Below are 16,586 nucleotides of genomic sequence, written 5' to 3' on the forward strand. Positions count from 1 at the left end.
TTTTTCATTGTTTTTTCAATTTTTTTCATTGTTGTAAAAAAAACGCAACGAAAAGACGCACCAGTGTGCAAGGACCTTTAGGGCGTCTTACTGGTGATCCAGTTTAGACGAATTTTAACATTTTTTGTGTTTATTTGGGTTTTTATGCACTACACATGATGGAATTATGGCAAACCCTCATATCAATTCTTCATGAAAAGACAAAAATGGGGTGAATGGTTTCTGTCGGATGTATAGTTAGGAGCTATGTTTATTTAAAGTTTTTATTTTGCACAGCCAAAAATCCAGGACGGACACAACATATGATTAAAAAAAACATATATCGGACAAAGATTGGCTCTGGGAACATCAAAATTCATTAACTAGACACCTTAAGGATTATAAAAAGGTAGGTTAGAAAAATATATCTTATATTTAACAATAACAAAAAGTTTAATATTTGTATTAAAGATAGTTACATAGCCTACTGTTGTACATTGGTATGTATGCTAAATATAATAGTAAAATATGCCATATATAAGGTTGGAGGGAGTGAAAAATATCCATGTAATATATAGGGGTGCCTCGGATGAAAAAAGTATTTATAGGGTTGTCTTGACCCAAAAAAGTTTGGGAACCCCTGGTCTAGATATGATGGCTTTTAGAAACACACCAACTGGTTGCTGGTCCTAACAAGAACCATCCTGGTCCTAATTAGAACCATGGGGGAGGGTAACACATCAGTCCACACACACTCAACAGGTTGACTCTGCATTCAGCCCATACGACCCCGCCCACTCTGTTGATGTGATTGCGTGGTGCTTTCAGCTGGTGGATTAGAGGCAGTCAGACTATCACAACATCGACAACATGAAAGCTGCTTCATTTTACAACAAAAACATTTTGATGGAGAGCCCTGAGGTAAGATGAATTCAAATTTGAAAGTGCAATCAATTTTATGCCTAATGTTCGTTTCCACAACGTGGTTAAAGTGTTTGATAAAATGCTCGTAGACGTATTTATGATTCTGACGCAGGGAACAGGGACTTACTGCACTATGCCCCGTAGACACTCCAAACATGTACAAATGTGAAAATAAAGGTGCTTAACCCCAAGCCCTAAATGTTAACTGGCTCTACGGGGTAGTAGTTTAATGTAATAATCCATATATTTCAATAAAGAAGTGTTTTAATGCCGTCTGTGGCCGATTCTGTGGGAAGTTCCCAATGGGCGGTATTGACGGTAGTGACGGGGCGCATCTGGTGAAACCCGGAATTACACTAAATGTAACTGGAAGTAAACGAGGGTGAAAAAATGGCGTTCGGCCACAGACGGCATTAAAACACTTCTTTATTGAAAGATATGGATTATTACATTAAACTACTACCCCGTAGAGCCAGTTAACATTTGGGGCTTGGGGTTAAGCACCTTATTTTCACATTTGTACATGTTTGGAGTGTACTACGGGGCATAGTGCAGAAAGGATTCTTGGATCCCTAGGGGGTCTAAATTCTGACGTGTACAGGGTCCATTTGGTTCCATTTGTATGCCGTCAGAGTCAAAGGAAAACATTTTTTTTAGAACCACTGCCCTAAATCACGGTTCTCAAACTTAACATTTCAAGGTCTCCCCTTAACTCGGACAGTGTACAAATGGAACCATGGTGGAGGGGGGGAGCTGGGCTCAGTTCTACAAGTAGATTGTTTTTAGTGATGCTAAAAATAACTTTATTTTTTTTAAATGAGAACCCTGAATTTTATGCTAATTTCAATTGGAATCCTGAAGTAACATTTTAATTTAATTTAAAATGTATTTAGCTACACTTATGTTGACAATACAATTTTAATGCTGGTCTTTAAGCTATAGACTGAAATAATTGAAGTGGGTCATGTTTGCACGTTTGGAATTATAACAGCTGAAATCAATGATATATCAGTGTTCTGATACTAGCCTGTGGGCCGCATTAAGTGAAGGTGGGGGCTGCATGTGGCCCCCGGACCGCCAGTTGCCCATGTACAGTTGTGCTTGAAATTATTCAACCCCCCTGTCTTACAATTTGTATTGCTGCTTGGGCTTGTGCTGAATCAGGGGTCTGTCTGGGGAGGATTGTGTACATGTCCTACTGTACTGTACTGTACCTTTTCTTCCCAAGGACCCCCGGTTTGATATGCATTTGACCATGGACCCCATTTGATACTATTGTTTTTCTTCTTTCTATCTCTCCCCAATTTACGCTAAAATCATCTGTGCTTATTTACAGTAACTCTGAGAGTGTACAATGGAACCAAATGGACCCTTAGAGTCCATTTAATAAAACAAACATGAGAGAAAATGCTATGTAAATATTTGTTTAGATTAGATGTTCCATCTATCTGCTGACAAAAAAGTAATTATTGTCAATGAATATAACTAGACTAAAATGTGACCAATAAAAAAATGTGTAAATAGCTGAAGCTCAAAACGCTCACGATGCATCAGTCTGGCTCTAAAAGATTTGGGAGAAAAAGTCTTGATTTTTATTATTGTGCCACGGACAAGGCCAAGTCTTGCCACAGACACATCTGTCCACGTATGGACATGTTGGTGAGCCCTGTCAACAGTTGCGTTTGTTTTCTGTGCAGAGATCTGCGTCTCCTGGAGGAGGGAGGAGAGGAGGGAGCGAGCTGACCGACGGGCCGCCTGGCTCCGCCCCCCCTCGCCACCTACAGAACGGGTACACACACACACACCTGTCCTTGTAGTAGTGCTGACCCGACGCCTCACAGCGCGAGGCGATGTGAGCTTGTAGATCTGTTCTATATGTATGTCAAATTTTCCCCTCAGAATAGGGAGGGACGCTAGGGTTCAAGTGGTAGATGTAAAAAAGAAGTTCCTATCACAAAAAGATTTAGTGGCCCCTGTAGTAACTCTGTAGAACCCCTGGATAAAGTTTTCTGTGTCCACATTTTTCTCAAATTAGGGTCCAGGGACCCCCAGGCGTCCTTGAGGGAGTTCCAGGGGGGCCCCAGATAGATGGATAGTTACGAGTCCCAGTAATGCGAGTCCCAGAGATAGAAATTACATTCAATGGGGGTCCGTAGCTCAATGGATGTAAAACTGGGGGAAATCAAAATGCTTGAGAATCACTGCTTAAGCCGTAAATATCTTCTCTTGTGGAGGTCCCTCTTGTTTTCAACTGGGGGTCCGCCAACTGATGTGTGTCAATTCATGTCAAGTTCTTGACATGAAAAGGTTTTCTCTAAAGTGCACAGAGCCCTTTGGGGTCACAATTTTTCACCGATAACGTTATAACCTGGTGTCTTTACAGAAAGGGTCCACTGAAGGGGTCCACGAGCCACAAGAGTAGTCCTAGGAGACGCAGTCCCAGCAAAGACGGGTAAGCATCAGTTGTCAACTTCTATAGTTGTTATTCCACTAGGGCAGTGGTTCTCAACTTTTTCAGGCCGCGACCCCCAAAATAATCATATTTCAACTGGGGACCCCCCACCCTGACAAGCACTTGGAATTGTAGGAGTTGGCGTTACATTTAGTTTGACTCAATCTATTTTGTTAAAATAGCCGATCTACATGCTCACAACGCCTCGCAACACCCCTAATATTTGACAATTTGTTCAATGTTTGAACAGAGATACTAAAAAGGTCTTAAAAGTCCTTCATTTGTCACTTTATAAATGTGCAGATGACCCTGTATACACTTTAGTGCAGGAACAAACCCTCAAAAAGAACTTTGACTTTGGTTCCTGCACTACTTGTGCTGTATGTTTTTCTGTTTACTGTTGAGTGAGAAAACAATGTTAACATTAAGCTAAACATCTGGGGACCCCGCAAAATAATTTAGGGACCCCCCTGGGGGTCCCAACCCACAGGTTTAGAACTACTGCACTAGGGTTAGGGTTAGTGTTTTTAACCTACCTCTACACATTTCCTTAATTACCATAGCATGTGTATGCCTGTTGTAAGTCACTCTGCTTTAAGAGTGTCTGCTTTAATGCCTACATTGTCAATTGTACAGGGAGCTGGGCCTTAGTGGCCGGTCACGGTCTAGGTCATTGTCCTGGTTTAGGGGACTGAGCGAGGAGAGAACCAGTGCCAACAGCCGCCCACATAGCCGGAGCCGCAGCCCTGGAGACAGCTACCGGTACGTAGAGCCATACGATTATTATCGCTCAAATGTGTTAATCTGCGATTTTCCTCCACGATAACCTACAATTTCTGTAAAGTGCACAGAGCCCTTGGGGGGGGGGGGTGATTGCACTATACATAAAATGACACAGAAACACTAACATGCATTTGTTTCACCGATACACTGTCACAATTTTTCACGTTATAACCTGTTGCCGTACAGAAAGGGTCCACTGAACTAGTTGGCACTTTTTATAGTTGTTAATCCACTAGGCTGAGGGTTAGTGTTTTTAACCTACCTCTACACATTTCATTAATTACCATAGCATGTGTATGCCTGTTGTAAGTCGCTCTGCATTAAGAGTGTCTGCTTTAATGCCTACATTGTCAATTGTACAGGGAGCTGGGCTGCAGTGGCCGCACTGGCCGATCACTGTCTAGGTCACTGTCCAGGTCTAGTACTCCGAGTGAGGAGAGAACCAGTGCCAAGAGCCGCCCGCCGTACAGCAAGGGTCCACTGAAGGGGTCCACGAGCCACAAGCGTGGTCCTAGTAGACGCATTCCCAGCAAAGACAGGTAAGCACTAGTTGGCACTTTTTTATAGTTGTTAATCCACTAGGCTGAGGGTTAGTGTTTTTAACCTACCTCTACACATTTCATTAATTACCATACATCCACACGGTGTAGTGTCATCAGTGGGTTGTACCTAGGGGGGCGGAGTTGCACTCGGGGGAAAACACAGATTTCCCCCAGCTGGTATAGACGGTGGGATTCGGGGTTTTCAAACTCATATGCTGTAAAAGTATACTGATCTAAAAGCAGGCGTCATGGCTTGCCAGATCACAGGCACAGAACCTTGTTGCCACTCGACAAGGAATGCTATATTAGCAAATTAAACAAGAGTCCGACTGGAATGTTGTCCTGACTGGACAAAGGATCCAACACAACACAATGGCCCGAGGTTATCGGATTTAATCGCTTGGTAAGAGACACTATTACATTTTCTATAGATATGATCAATTAAACTCATCATAATATCAAAAAGCAAAAGCCATTCATTCATCAATGATGTTTATAGAACACGGTTTAGTGAATTCCAAGTACAGGAGACATCGCCATTACAGTTTGGAAATGCAGTCAACATGCAGCGATTTACACACAAAACAAGCCAAACCCTAGACTATCCTTGTTTAAAAACCTACAGAAAACACAATTGTTAATCTGGCAATGAACACGGAGCTAAAGCAGTGTGTAAATCCTGCATGATATTAAATGACGCACTTCGCCAAATCGTAATGGCGTCGGTACGTGCTGTTCACAAAACAGTCTCTAAACTGTACTTCAAATTCACTATAAACATTATTGATGACTTAATGGCTGTTGGGTTTTGATATTATGGTAAGTTTAATTGATCATATCTTGTAATAGTGTCTCTACCAGGCGATTAAACACTGTGCATATGTAAACATGTTTGGTAACAAAGAGGACAAAGGAGGTGACCAGAAGACCCCAAAACACCCTCGCCCCCATTTTTTCACCGACCAGCGGTTCTTGTATTCTTGTATTTGTTTTACAGAGGATAAGGTTTGAAATAAGTTCAGGGTTAGGCATAGTTTTACTGAGGTTCAGTTTAGTAATAAGGTTATGTTTTGGCACAGTTTTACTGAGGTTACGTTTAGGAACACCAGGTGAATCCCGGCGGGTTTGCCCCGGGGCGACTTTGTTTTGGGGTGAGTGTTTTGGTATTCAGACGGAGATGGAAAGAGGGTTTCCCTCTTTCCATCTCCGTCTGAATACCAAAACATCTCAGTGGTGCTTGTGCTGAAACTTGACTCATGCAATAAGATATAAGGATAATCTGATAAACCACATGAACCCCAGCTTACGTATTCTGGGGGGAACATAAACCAAACATTGCCAATCTAGCTCACAGTTACAACGCGTCGCGTTCCGACGCGCTGTGAGCTCATAGATTGTCAATGTTTGTTTTTTTTAGTCACATATATCTTAATAAGTCAACTTTTCCGAGGGCGACTGGACGATTGTTCCAGCTGTCCTTCTGATGGATTTTTCTTAGCTGACAATGTTTCAATCGTCCATAAAATAGCTCTGAAAGTTATCCAAACGATCGTGTATGATGTAACTCTATGAGGCAGATCGTTCTGTTTTCCCCCGGGACAAAATCGAATGGGCGTTCCCGTCTATCTCCGTGTCAATGTATAGCATGTGTATGCCTGTTGTAAGTCGCTCTGCATTAAGAGTGTCTGCTTTAATGCCTACATTGTCAATTGTACAGGGAGCTGGGCTGCAGTGGCCGCACTGGCCGATCACTGTCTAGGTCACTGTCCAGGTCTAGTACTCCGAGTGAGGAGAGAACCAGTGCCAAGAGCCGCCCGCCGTACAGCAAGGGTCCACTGAAGGGGTCCACGAGCCACAAGCGTGGTCCTAGTAGACGCATTCCCAGCAAAGACAGGTAAGCACTAGTTGGCACTTTTTTATAGTTGTTAATCCACTAGGCTGAGGGTTAGTGTTTTTAACCTACCTCTACACATTTCATTAATTACCATACATCCACACGGTGTAGTGTCATCAGTGGGTTGTACCTAGGGGGGCGGAGTTGCACTCGGGGGAAAACACAGATTTCCCCCAGCTGGTATAGACGGTGGGATTCGGGGTTTTCAAACTCATATGCTGTAAAAGTATACTGATCTAAAAGCAGGCGTCATGGCTTGCCAGATCACAGGCACAGAACCTTGTTGCCACTCGACAAGGAATGCTATATTAGCAAATTAAACAAGAGTCCGACTGGAATGTTGTCCTGACTGGACAAAGGATCCAACACAACACAATGGCCCGAGGTTATCGGATTTAATCGCTTGGTAAGAGACACTATTACATTTTCTATAAATATGATCAATTAAACTCATCATAATATCAAAAAGCAAAAGCCATTCATTCATCAATGATGTTTATAGAACACGGTTTAGTGAATTCCAAGTACAGGAGACATCGCCATTACAGTTTGGAAACGCAGTCAACATGCAGCGATTTACACACAAAACAAGCCAAACCCTAGACTATCCTTGTTTAAAAACCTACAGAAAACACAATTGTTAATCTGGCAATGAACACGGAGCTAAAGCAGTGTGTAAATCCTGCATGATATTAAATGACGCACTTCGCCAAATCGTAATGGCGTCGGTACGTGCTGTTCACAAAACAGTCTCTAAACTGTACTTCAAATTCACTATAAACATTATTGATGACTTAATGGCTGTTGGGTTTTGATATTATGGTAAGTTTAATTGATCATATCTTGTAATAGTGTCTCTACCAGGCGATTAAACACTGTGCATATGTAAACATGTTTGGTAACAAAGAGGACAAAGGAGGTGACCAGAAGACCCCAAAACACCCTCGCCCCCATTTTTTCACCGACCAGCGGTTCTTGTATTCTTGTATTTGTTTTACAGAGGATAAGGTTTGAAATAAGTTCAGGGTTAGGCATAGTTTTACTGAGGTTCAGTTTAGTAATAAGGTTATGTTTTGGCACAGTTTTACTGAGGTTACGTTTAGGAACACCAGGTGAATCCCGGCGGGTTTGCCCCGGGGCGACTTTGTTTTGGGGTGAGTGTTTTGGTATTCAGACGGAGATGGAAAGAGGGTTTCCCTCTTTCCATCTCCGTCTGAATACCAAAACATCTCAGTGGTGCTTGTGCTGAAACTTGACTCATGCAATAAGATATAAGGATAATCTGATAAACCACATGAACCCCAGCTTACGTATTCTGGGGGGAACATAAACCAAACATTGCCAATCTAGCTCACAGTTACAACGCGTCGCGTTCCGACGCGCTGTGAGCTCATAGATTGTCAATGTTTGTTTTTTTTAGTCACATATATCTTAATAAGTCAACTTTTCCGAGGGCGACTGGACGATTGTTCCAGCTGTCCTTCTGATGGATTTTTCTTAGCTGACAATGTTTCAATCGTCCATAAAATAGCTCTGAAAGTTATCCAAACGATCGTGTATGATGTAACTCTATGAGGCAGATCGTTCTGTTTTCCCCCGGGACAAAATCGAATGGGCGTTCCCGTCTATCTCCGTGTCAATGTATAGCATGTGTATGCCTGTTGTAAGTCGCTCTGCATTAAGAGTGTCTGCTTTAATGCCTACATTGTCAATTGTACAGGGAGCTGGGCTGCAGTGGCCGCACTGGCCGATCACTGTCTAGGTCACTGTCCAGGTCTAGTACTCCGAGTGAGGAGAGAACCAGTGCCAAGAGCCGCCCGCCGTACAGCAAGGGTCCACTGAAGGGGTCCACGAGCCACAAGCGTGGTCCTAGTAGACGCATTCCCAGCAAAGACAGGTAAGCACTAGTTGGCACTTTTTTATAGTTGTTAATCCACTAGGCTGAGGGTTAGTGTTTTTAACCTACCTCTACACATTTCATTAATTACCATAGCATGTGTATGCCTGTTGTAAGTCGCTCTGCATTAAGAGTGTCTGCTTTAATGCCTACATTGTCAATTGTACAGGGAGCTGGGCTGCAGTGGCCGCACTGGCCGATCACTGTCTAGGTCATTGTCCAGGTCTAGTACTCCGAGTGAGGAGAGAACCAGTGCCAAGAGCCGCCCGCACAGCCGTTCATGTTCCTGGTCTAGGACTCGCAGCAGAGGACGCAGCGTAGCGCACAAGGTACTGAATGCTTGAGCTCAGTTACCGTCAATCACATGGATTCTCAGTCGCCGCGACTGATTTCAGCCTTTGGATCTCATAGAATTCGAGATGTCCATGACAACATATTGACATCAGTGTTGTAACATACAGAGGGACGGACGAGATTTAAAAGTTTTGATAGTAATTTGCGACCTACAGTTGCAATAAGCCTCTTATTATTACGTTTGTGTGGCATGTACACAGTCATTATTTGCATTTGACTCAGAAATTGTTCATGGCCGATAGGGAAAATAAGTGAGTTTTTTCTGTAACATATAAAAAGGACTTTTTAAGGGATAGTTCGGATTTTTTGAAGTGTGGTTGTACGAGTTATTTATACATACTATAAGCTTTGCCCGTCCGCAGTAGTAGTTAGTAGGTAGTCAATAGTTATACAGCAGCAGAGGTCAAAATTCATAAACACACAAACGTGTACGTGTGTATATGCTATTTTTCAGCTCTGTGTACACATGGGGAACTTTTGTAAACATTGACTCTCTGATCCGAGAGTTAACGCCGTCCAACTCATGCTGGATCGAGCAATCAGTCCTCTGCAGTGTTTTCACGTCAAGCTATAGTACCCCCTAGTACCGGTTTGAACCCCAGCAGAACGGGTAGTAAAAATGTACTAGGTACAAATGGAAAAGCAATACAATGGAGTAGAGTAATTCACGTATTTGTTACCTACTTAGGACCTTTACCAGTAAAAAGAGCTTCCATATTAGGACCGGTGGACAAGTTAGGACCAAAATCAGTCCTCTGCAGTGTTTTCACGTCAAGCTATAGTACCCCCTAGTACCGGTTTGAACCCCAGCAGAACGGGTAGTAAAAATGTACTAGGTACAAATGGAAAAGCAATACAATGGAGTAGAGTAATTCTCGTATTTGTTACCTACTTAGGACCTTTACCAGTAAAAAGAGCTTCCGTATTAGGACCGGTGGACAAGTTAGGACCAAAATCAGTCCTCTGCAGTGTTTTCACGTCAAGCTAGTACCCCCTAGTACCGGTTTGAACCCCAGCAGAACGGGTAGTAAAAATGTACTAGGTACAAATGGAAAAGCAATACAATGGAGTAGAGTAAAGCTGGTACTGTGTAATGGAAAAAGCACCTGTCACTTGGTTTATTTTTGTCGGACGGGCAAGTTTAGTAAGAGATGTTATTACGTTTCGGCTTCCACTGAAGATCAGCTGGGAAACAACACGTTGTCAGATGATGGTTCTGAGGAAGGCTTCAGTGGATGTAATGGCATCTCTTACTGAACTTGCTTGTCCAACAAAAAAACAATAAATCAGACTCCATCCCTGTCCAGTTGCCTGCCTCTCCAAACTGGCGGTGCACCTTATACTGTAGTTAGTAAGTACATTGACTATGGATGAGCTTCATCTACATCCCCACTTCAAAAGATCCGAAATATTTTTAAAAGTTGTTCATGTTTATGCTTCTTTAATTATGTAACTGCTGTAACAAACATATGTGTTTCTTTTGTAGGTGGCCGAAGACATAGTGGAGGACTCTGAAAGTACCTGCAATGACAGTGACTACAGTTACAAGCCAAGGGCGTCGGAGGAATCTTCTAGTGAAGCAGAGTCAGAACCAACTCTTGAAAAAAAAAGTGACTTCAATGGCGGTAACAAGCAGGCTGAGAAGACAGACTCCTCTAGCAACAAAGAGGAATCATCGTCACCAGTCAAAATAAAGAAAATTGTGAAGACCTACAGCAAATGTCGAATTGCTTCAGAAGAAAAGAGCGATTCTATGACTGTCAGTGAGGTCGTCAAAGTACATGGAAAAAAAAAATACCACCAGAAGAAAAATTATTGCCTTTACTGCTGCGAACCACAAGCAAAAATTGCAAGACATCTTGAACGACGGCATAAAGAAGAAGTGGAAGTTGCAAGTGCAATAATGTTTCCAAAGAAGTCGAAGGAAAGAAGGGTTCAACTGGATCTGCTCAGAAAAAAAGGAAATCAGGCAAACAACATTGCAACTCTCAAAGAAGGCAAGGGGACACTGGTTCCTTGCAAACAACAGAGCGATGCGAAGAGTAATTTTCAGGACTATACACATTGTTTTGCGTGCGGTGGTTATTTAAAACGCAAGTTCATGTGGAAGCATGCAAAACGCTGCACACTTGCCAAGAAGGTTCGCAATACAATGTCTGTAAAGACAAGAATCCAGGTTCTCTGCGCTGGTGCTCAACCAGTTTCTAAAGATGTGAGCAGGAAGCTATGGACGCTTGTTAATAAAATGCAGCAGGATGACATTTCCCGTGCTGTCAAAGAAGACGCATATATTCTGAAGGTTGGAGAAAAAATGTTTAACAAGCAACGTGAGACTGCCTCACAACCTGATAATGTTCGGGCGATTATGCGAGGACTGGGGAATCTGCTGATCAACGGGAGGAAGCTGACCCCGGTAAAAGAGATTAAGGATTATATCCGTCCACAAAATTTTCAACACTTCATCCGTGCTGTCAGAGCAACATCTTTGTATGTAGAAGAGACAAACCGGTTTGGGAAACCCACACTAGCCGCAAAGCTAGGAATATACATCCAGAGAGTAGCTGATGTCTTAGAGGCTGAAGCCCTTTCGTCACAGAATGATGATTTGAAGAAGTGTGTCCAAGGATTCAGAAGCCTGTACAGTCTTAGGTGGAATGAGCTCATCTCTGCTGCTGCATACCGCACTATTGAAGAGAATAAATGGAACAAACCCAAGATCCTTCCATTAGCAGAAGATGTAAAGAAAATGCACATGCACATGAGTGACAAGCAGAAAATGTACTATGATGAGTTGTTGGATGTGGAAAACCAAACCAAGAGTGAAAGAAAAGGAATTTGGAGCAATCTTGCTAAAGTGACTCTGGCACAGATTATCACCTTCAATAGAAGAAGAGAAGGCGAGGTCTCTAACATGCTATTGCAAACGTATGTCTCCAGGGACATGTCCAAAATTAATGAAGATATTGAGCTAGCACTGTCAGAGGTGGAAAAAAAGCTCTGCCATCATTTTGAACGTGTGGAAATTCGAGGGAAGCGTGGAAGGAAAGTGCCTGTCATCCTTACTCCAGCAATGGTGCAATCTCTGGATCTGCTAGTGAAGGAGAGGAGTTCATGTGGAGTGGTGGATGGAAACCGCTTCTTATTTGCCAGACCAGAGTATGACACAAGATTCAGGGGGTCTGACTGCATTCGTGAGTTTGCTAAAGAGTGTGGGGCCGAAAAACAGAAAGCTCTGACCTCCACAAGCATGAGAAAACAAGTGGCTACTCTGTCTAGAGTCCTGAATCTACATGACACCGAACAAGATCTTTTGGCAGACTTCTTGGGACACGACATAAGGGTACACAGGAAGTTTTACCGCCTTTCTGAAGGGACTTTACAGTTGGCAAAAATCAGCAAGTTACTGATGGCCTGTGAACAAGGCAGACTGGCAGAGTTCAAGGGGCAAAGTCTGGACCAGATAACTATCTCCCCTGATGGTAATAAATTATGAGTTGTAAGGGAAAAGTTGTGTGTTGCCTGTATAATTTAAACTTGCACTTATTAAATTGGATGCCAACTTCATTTTCTTTGCTGTCCTGCAGATACTGCAATTACAGAAGATTCCAACTCCGAGTCGGACTCTGAGGATCCAGCCGGAAAAGGTTTGTGTATATTTAAATTGGTGTGCTTGATGACAGTAACTCTTCCTCTTTTTTTTTTCTTTTTTTTTGGTTACTTGTTTTAATGTTGACATTCCAGACGTGTAAAGCCTGTGATAATTTTTTGGTTGTGTGGCATAGGATTAACCTTCCTATATAGGCTATATAATTGTGTTTTCTCTGAATGTTTTTCCAGGAGGAGGAGGACAGTCAATGAAGAGACAGAGGGTGCAAGCTGTGAATCCACTCCAGGGGAGCGGGCAGAGGTTACATCATCGCCCTCCACACGCCAAGAGTTCAAAAGGTGAGCTTGCGGGAACTCCTTACCAAAGGAGTTACCAAAATAACTAATCTTAGCCCAAATCCGCCCTCCAAATACAACAGTGATGCCAACTTTATTTTCTTTGCTACCTTGCAGGTTCATCTAAAGTCATGGAAGATTCCAACTCCAGCGAGTCTGAGTGTGAGGATCCACCCGGAAAAGGTTAGTGTATATTAGAAAAGTTGGTACAGTGTGCTTGATCACAGTAACTCTTCCTTTCATTTTTTTTGTTACTTGTTGTTTTAATGTTGACATCCCCAGACGTGTAAAGCCTGTGATAATTTTTTGGTAGTGTGGCATAGGATTAACCTTCGTATATAGGCTATATAATTGTGTTTTCTCTGAATGTTTTTCCAGGAGGACAGTCAATGAAGAGACAGAGGGTGCAAGTTGTGAATCCACTCCAGGGGAGCGGGCAGAGGTTACATCATCGCCCTCCACACGCCAAGAGTTCAAAAGGTGAGCTTGCGGGAACTCCTTACCAAAGGAGTTACCAAAATAACTAATCTTAGCCCAAATCCGCCCTCCAAATACAACAGTGATGCCAACTTTATTTTCTTTGCTTCCTTGCAGGTTCATCTAAAGTCATGGAAGATTCCAACTCCAGCGAGTCTGAGTGTGAGGATCCACCCGGAAAAGGTTAGTGTATATTAGAAAAGTTGGTACAGTGTGCTTGATCACAGTAACTCTTCCTTTCATTTTTTTTGTTACTTGTTGTTTTAATGTTGACATCCCCAGACGTGTAAAGCCTGTGATTATGTTTTGGTAGTGTGGCATAGGATTAACCTTCCTATATAGGCTATATAATTGTGTTTTCTCTGAATGTTTTTCCAGGAGGACAGTCAATGAAGAGACAGAGGGTGCAAGCTGTGAATCCACTCCAGGGGAGCGAGCAGAGGTTACATCATCGCCCTCCACACGCCAAGAGTTCAAAAGGTGAGCTTGCGGGAACTACTTACATGCTCATAGACGAGTCAGAGTGATGTCTGAGGCTGATATGTGAGCACAAAGATTTTGTTAGTCTGATCCCATTCAGGGTCAGAAGTTGGCGGTAATGCACCAAAATATGATTGCCAACCGCCGTAAAACCACAAGTAGATTTAAGCTGAGGCTGTGACAGGGAGATAGACTGACCAGAGCTATGCCCACCGGCTTATGTCAGTTAAGATGTACTACATATTGCACCCACACCGGCTGTCTCAGCTCAAACCCAAGCTATTTCATTTAGACACTTCAGCTCAGAAATAACCAGACAGTTAATGAACCATTTACCATTTATTAACCATTACCATATTAACCATTACCCATATATGCAATGATATTGCATTAAGTTTGGCGGTGTGACTCTGCTCATGTGATATTACAGATTCCTGTGCAAACATGACACAGATCTTCAATCACGAATCCCCCAGAGCAGAGCATTTGATTCAATTCAATTCAATTCAAGTGTCAAATCACAACAAGTTGTCACAAGACACTTTACATGTACACTCTGAGCAAGCAATTTGCGACAGTGGCAACGAAAAACTCCCTCTTAACTGGGAGAAACGTCAGGCAGACCCTAGGCTCTAGGGTGGGGCGGCCTTCTGCCTCGACTGTGTCGGGGGAAAGAAGAGAGAGGGAGAGACAGAGGAGAGACAGAAAGCATAAAATACAGTTTACCATAACATGGAACCTTCAATGCATAATTAAACAACCACAATCATAATACAATCCATAGAACACAGTACAATACACAGAATGATAGAACCACAGTACAAACACAGAATCAACCTATAACAATAATAACTAGATGCCACGGGGAGGAGGCCGGGGAGGTGGAGGGAATTTGAAAACAAGCAGCTGTACTCACCGCTTGAACAGAGAACAGAGGCTGCTTAAATGAACCGCCCGAGTTGCACTGTGGGTATGAGGGCGTGAGTAATTAGCTTGAAGCGAATGAGAATGACAAGAGGTTGAACATACTGACTTAAGGAGTACAACTGTATAACTGATAGCGAATGGGGGGGGTCCGGGGAGTGTGAATGAAGTACATGAACATTCTGCCTTCTGTGTCTACATGAATTATCGTTGCACTGAATTTTCTGTGGTCAACATATCCCTAATGGTGGGAAGGCAGGAAATTCAGACAGGTTTCCCCTTTCAGAAGCAGAAATACTTTATTGATACAACAGTGTAAATAATAAGGCTAAAATGTACACTATGAATGCAGTATTAATGTCAGAGTATACTAGAATATCATGCATTGAATTATTGTACAACACTTGGTAAGTCAGTAGTGCACATTTTAAGATGTAAATTATGGGGTTATAGCCCATATAAATTAAGAAGTAAATTATGGGGTTATAGCTGCGGATAAGTCCAATTGTTTGATAACCAGGCAGAAATAAATTACCGTGGGGCATCTTGTTGGAAAGAGTCTCGCAATGAATGTACTGTATACTTTAATGTTTAACAATTTTCGACATATTTTCTTGCATATTAAATGTATATTGCAATCCCATTGCTAAGGTACCAAACAGCCTAAAAGAAAGAAGTGGTCAACGGAGGAGGTGAAAGCAGTTGAAAGCTCTTTGATGGAGTTCATCCGAATGGGGAGGACACCTGGAAAGCAGGATTGTGAGAAGTGCATCGCTGCGTCGCCTCAAGCACTATCTGAAAGGACCTGGCAAGCAGTGAAATTCTTTGTTTACAACAGAATCGTTTCAGAGCAGAGGATGTAGCCTTTTCTCTTTGTGTCTGTCTTCTGTGCCTCTCTCTCTGTCGCTCTCTGTCTCTGTCTCTCCTTGATCAGCCATCTCATTTTATTGTGTGTATTTTCCATTTGTTTTAAATTTTGTGTAAAAAAAAAGGGGGGCACGGCGCAGTCGGTAGCGCTGTCGCCTTACAGCTAGAAGGTCCTGGGTTCAATTCCTGCTGGGGACACTGTGGGCGCTGGGGGCGTGTTCCCTCCTCCACGTCATCAGTGCCCATACCCTGGGTGGGGTTGGCGAAAGGGCCTTTCTGTTTGGAATTTGCATGTTCTCCCTGTGTCTCCTAGGGTAGGTACCCTCACAAAAAACATGCAGTAATCCTGGTCTCTAATGCCTCCCCCTGGCCAGCCGGGACGCTTGATGGAGGGGAAGGGAACTGGTTGGAATAACGTGTTCCTTCCACGCGCTACGTCCAACCAGGGAAACTCCCCCCTGTCAGGTGACAAGAAGGTCAGTTGGCTCTCATGCCTGAAGGAAGCATGAGCTCGGCCCTGGCCTCCCTACTGTGGGGGACTGGTGTAGTGCTGGTGTAGGGCTGGTGTAGTGCCCAGGATCACTTAGGAAATTGGCACCGGGTGAAAAAAATGGGTTACAAAAATCGCGGGAAAAATATTAAGAAAAAAAAAAGTTGCATGCTGAATGAATAGCCGATCTACAAGCTCACAACGCGTCGCACTGTGCGACGCGTTGTGAGCTTGTAGATCTGGTATTTTCAGAGTGCAACACCTGAGCGCAACCATACATAAGATGACTTGTCTTTTAGTTCTATTGGATTTTAGTACTACTCCACTAGTTCCTCTTTACATTTTGTTTTTATTTTTTTTTAAAGTTTATTTGTTGAGGAAATGGTCAAAATATTTAGTCTTAGTCATCATAGCTTAGTCTTCATTTGGTTTTCGTCAGTGAAAAAAGGTAGTCGACAAAACATTTTTCATCATAGTTCTAGTCGCCGAAATCAACACAGGGTACAACCCATCTTGCCGTGTCCGTTGCACCCAGGGGGCCGTGTTGTAAAATCCCAGCTCGCTACTGCCAGAGTCCCCTG

General features: G+C 42.9%; 2 protein-coding genes across 4 annotated transcripts; both read left to right on the forward strand.

The window, feature by feature from the left end:
- Window positions 1-849: 849 nt before the first annotated feature.
- Window positions 850-11,041, forward strand: LOC308086011 (uncharacterized protein; the record flags this gene model as incomplete). Its single annotated transcript, XM_080429328.1, has 7 exons — window positions 850-900; window positions 2,601-2,692; window positions 3,287-3,355; window positions 3,992-4,024; window positions 8,683-8,800; window positions 10,312-10,602; window positions 11,027-11,041. 7 exons carry the CDS (start codon window positions 850-852, stop codon window positions 11,039-11,041), a joined length of 669 nt encoding a protein of 222 aa, XP_080285454.1.
- A 691-nt stretch (window positions 11,042-11,732) lies between these two features.
- On the forward strand, window positions 11,733-15,546 carry LOC308086025 (uncharacterized protein). Of its 3 annotated transcripts, XM_080429343.1 has the most exons (8): window positions 11,733-12,304; window positions 12,410-12,469; window positions 12,669-12,770; window positions 12,885-12,950; window positions 13,146-13,247; window positions 13,362-13,427; window positions 13,623-13,724; window positions 15,300-15,546. In XM_080429343.1, the coding sequence occupies exons 1-8, from the start codon at window positions 11,737-11,739 to the stop codon at window positions 15,509-15,511; spliced, it is 1,278 nt and encodes a 425-aa protein (XP_080285469.1). In that variant the 5' UTR covers window positions 11,733-11,736; the 3' UTR covers window positions 15,512-15,546. The 3 variants fall into 3 exon arrangements, with proteins under 3 accessions (XP_080285469.1, XP_080285471.1, XP_080285470.1); XM_080429345.1 differs by lacking the exons at window positions 13,362-13,427; window positions 13,623-13,724; XM_080429344.1 differs by lacking the exons at window positions 12,669-12,770; window positions 12,885-12,950.
- The last annotated feature ends 1,040 nt before the right edge of the window (window positions 15,547-16,586 follow it).

The sequence above is a fragment of the Gymnoscopelus braueri genome (assembly GCF_963280865.1).
Source record: "Gymnoscopelus braueri genome assembly, chromosome: 5".
NCBI lineage: Eukaryota > Metazoa > Chordata > Actinopteri > Myctophiformes > Myctophidae > Gymnoscopelus > Gymnoscopelus braueri.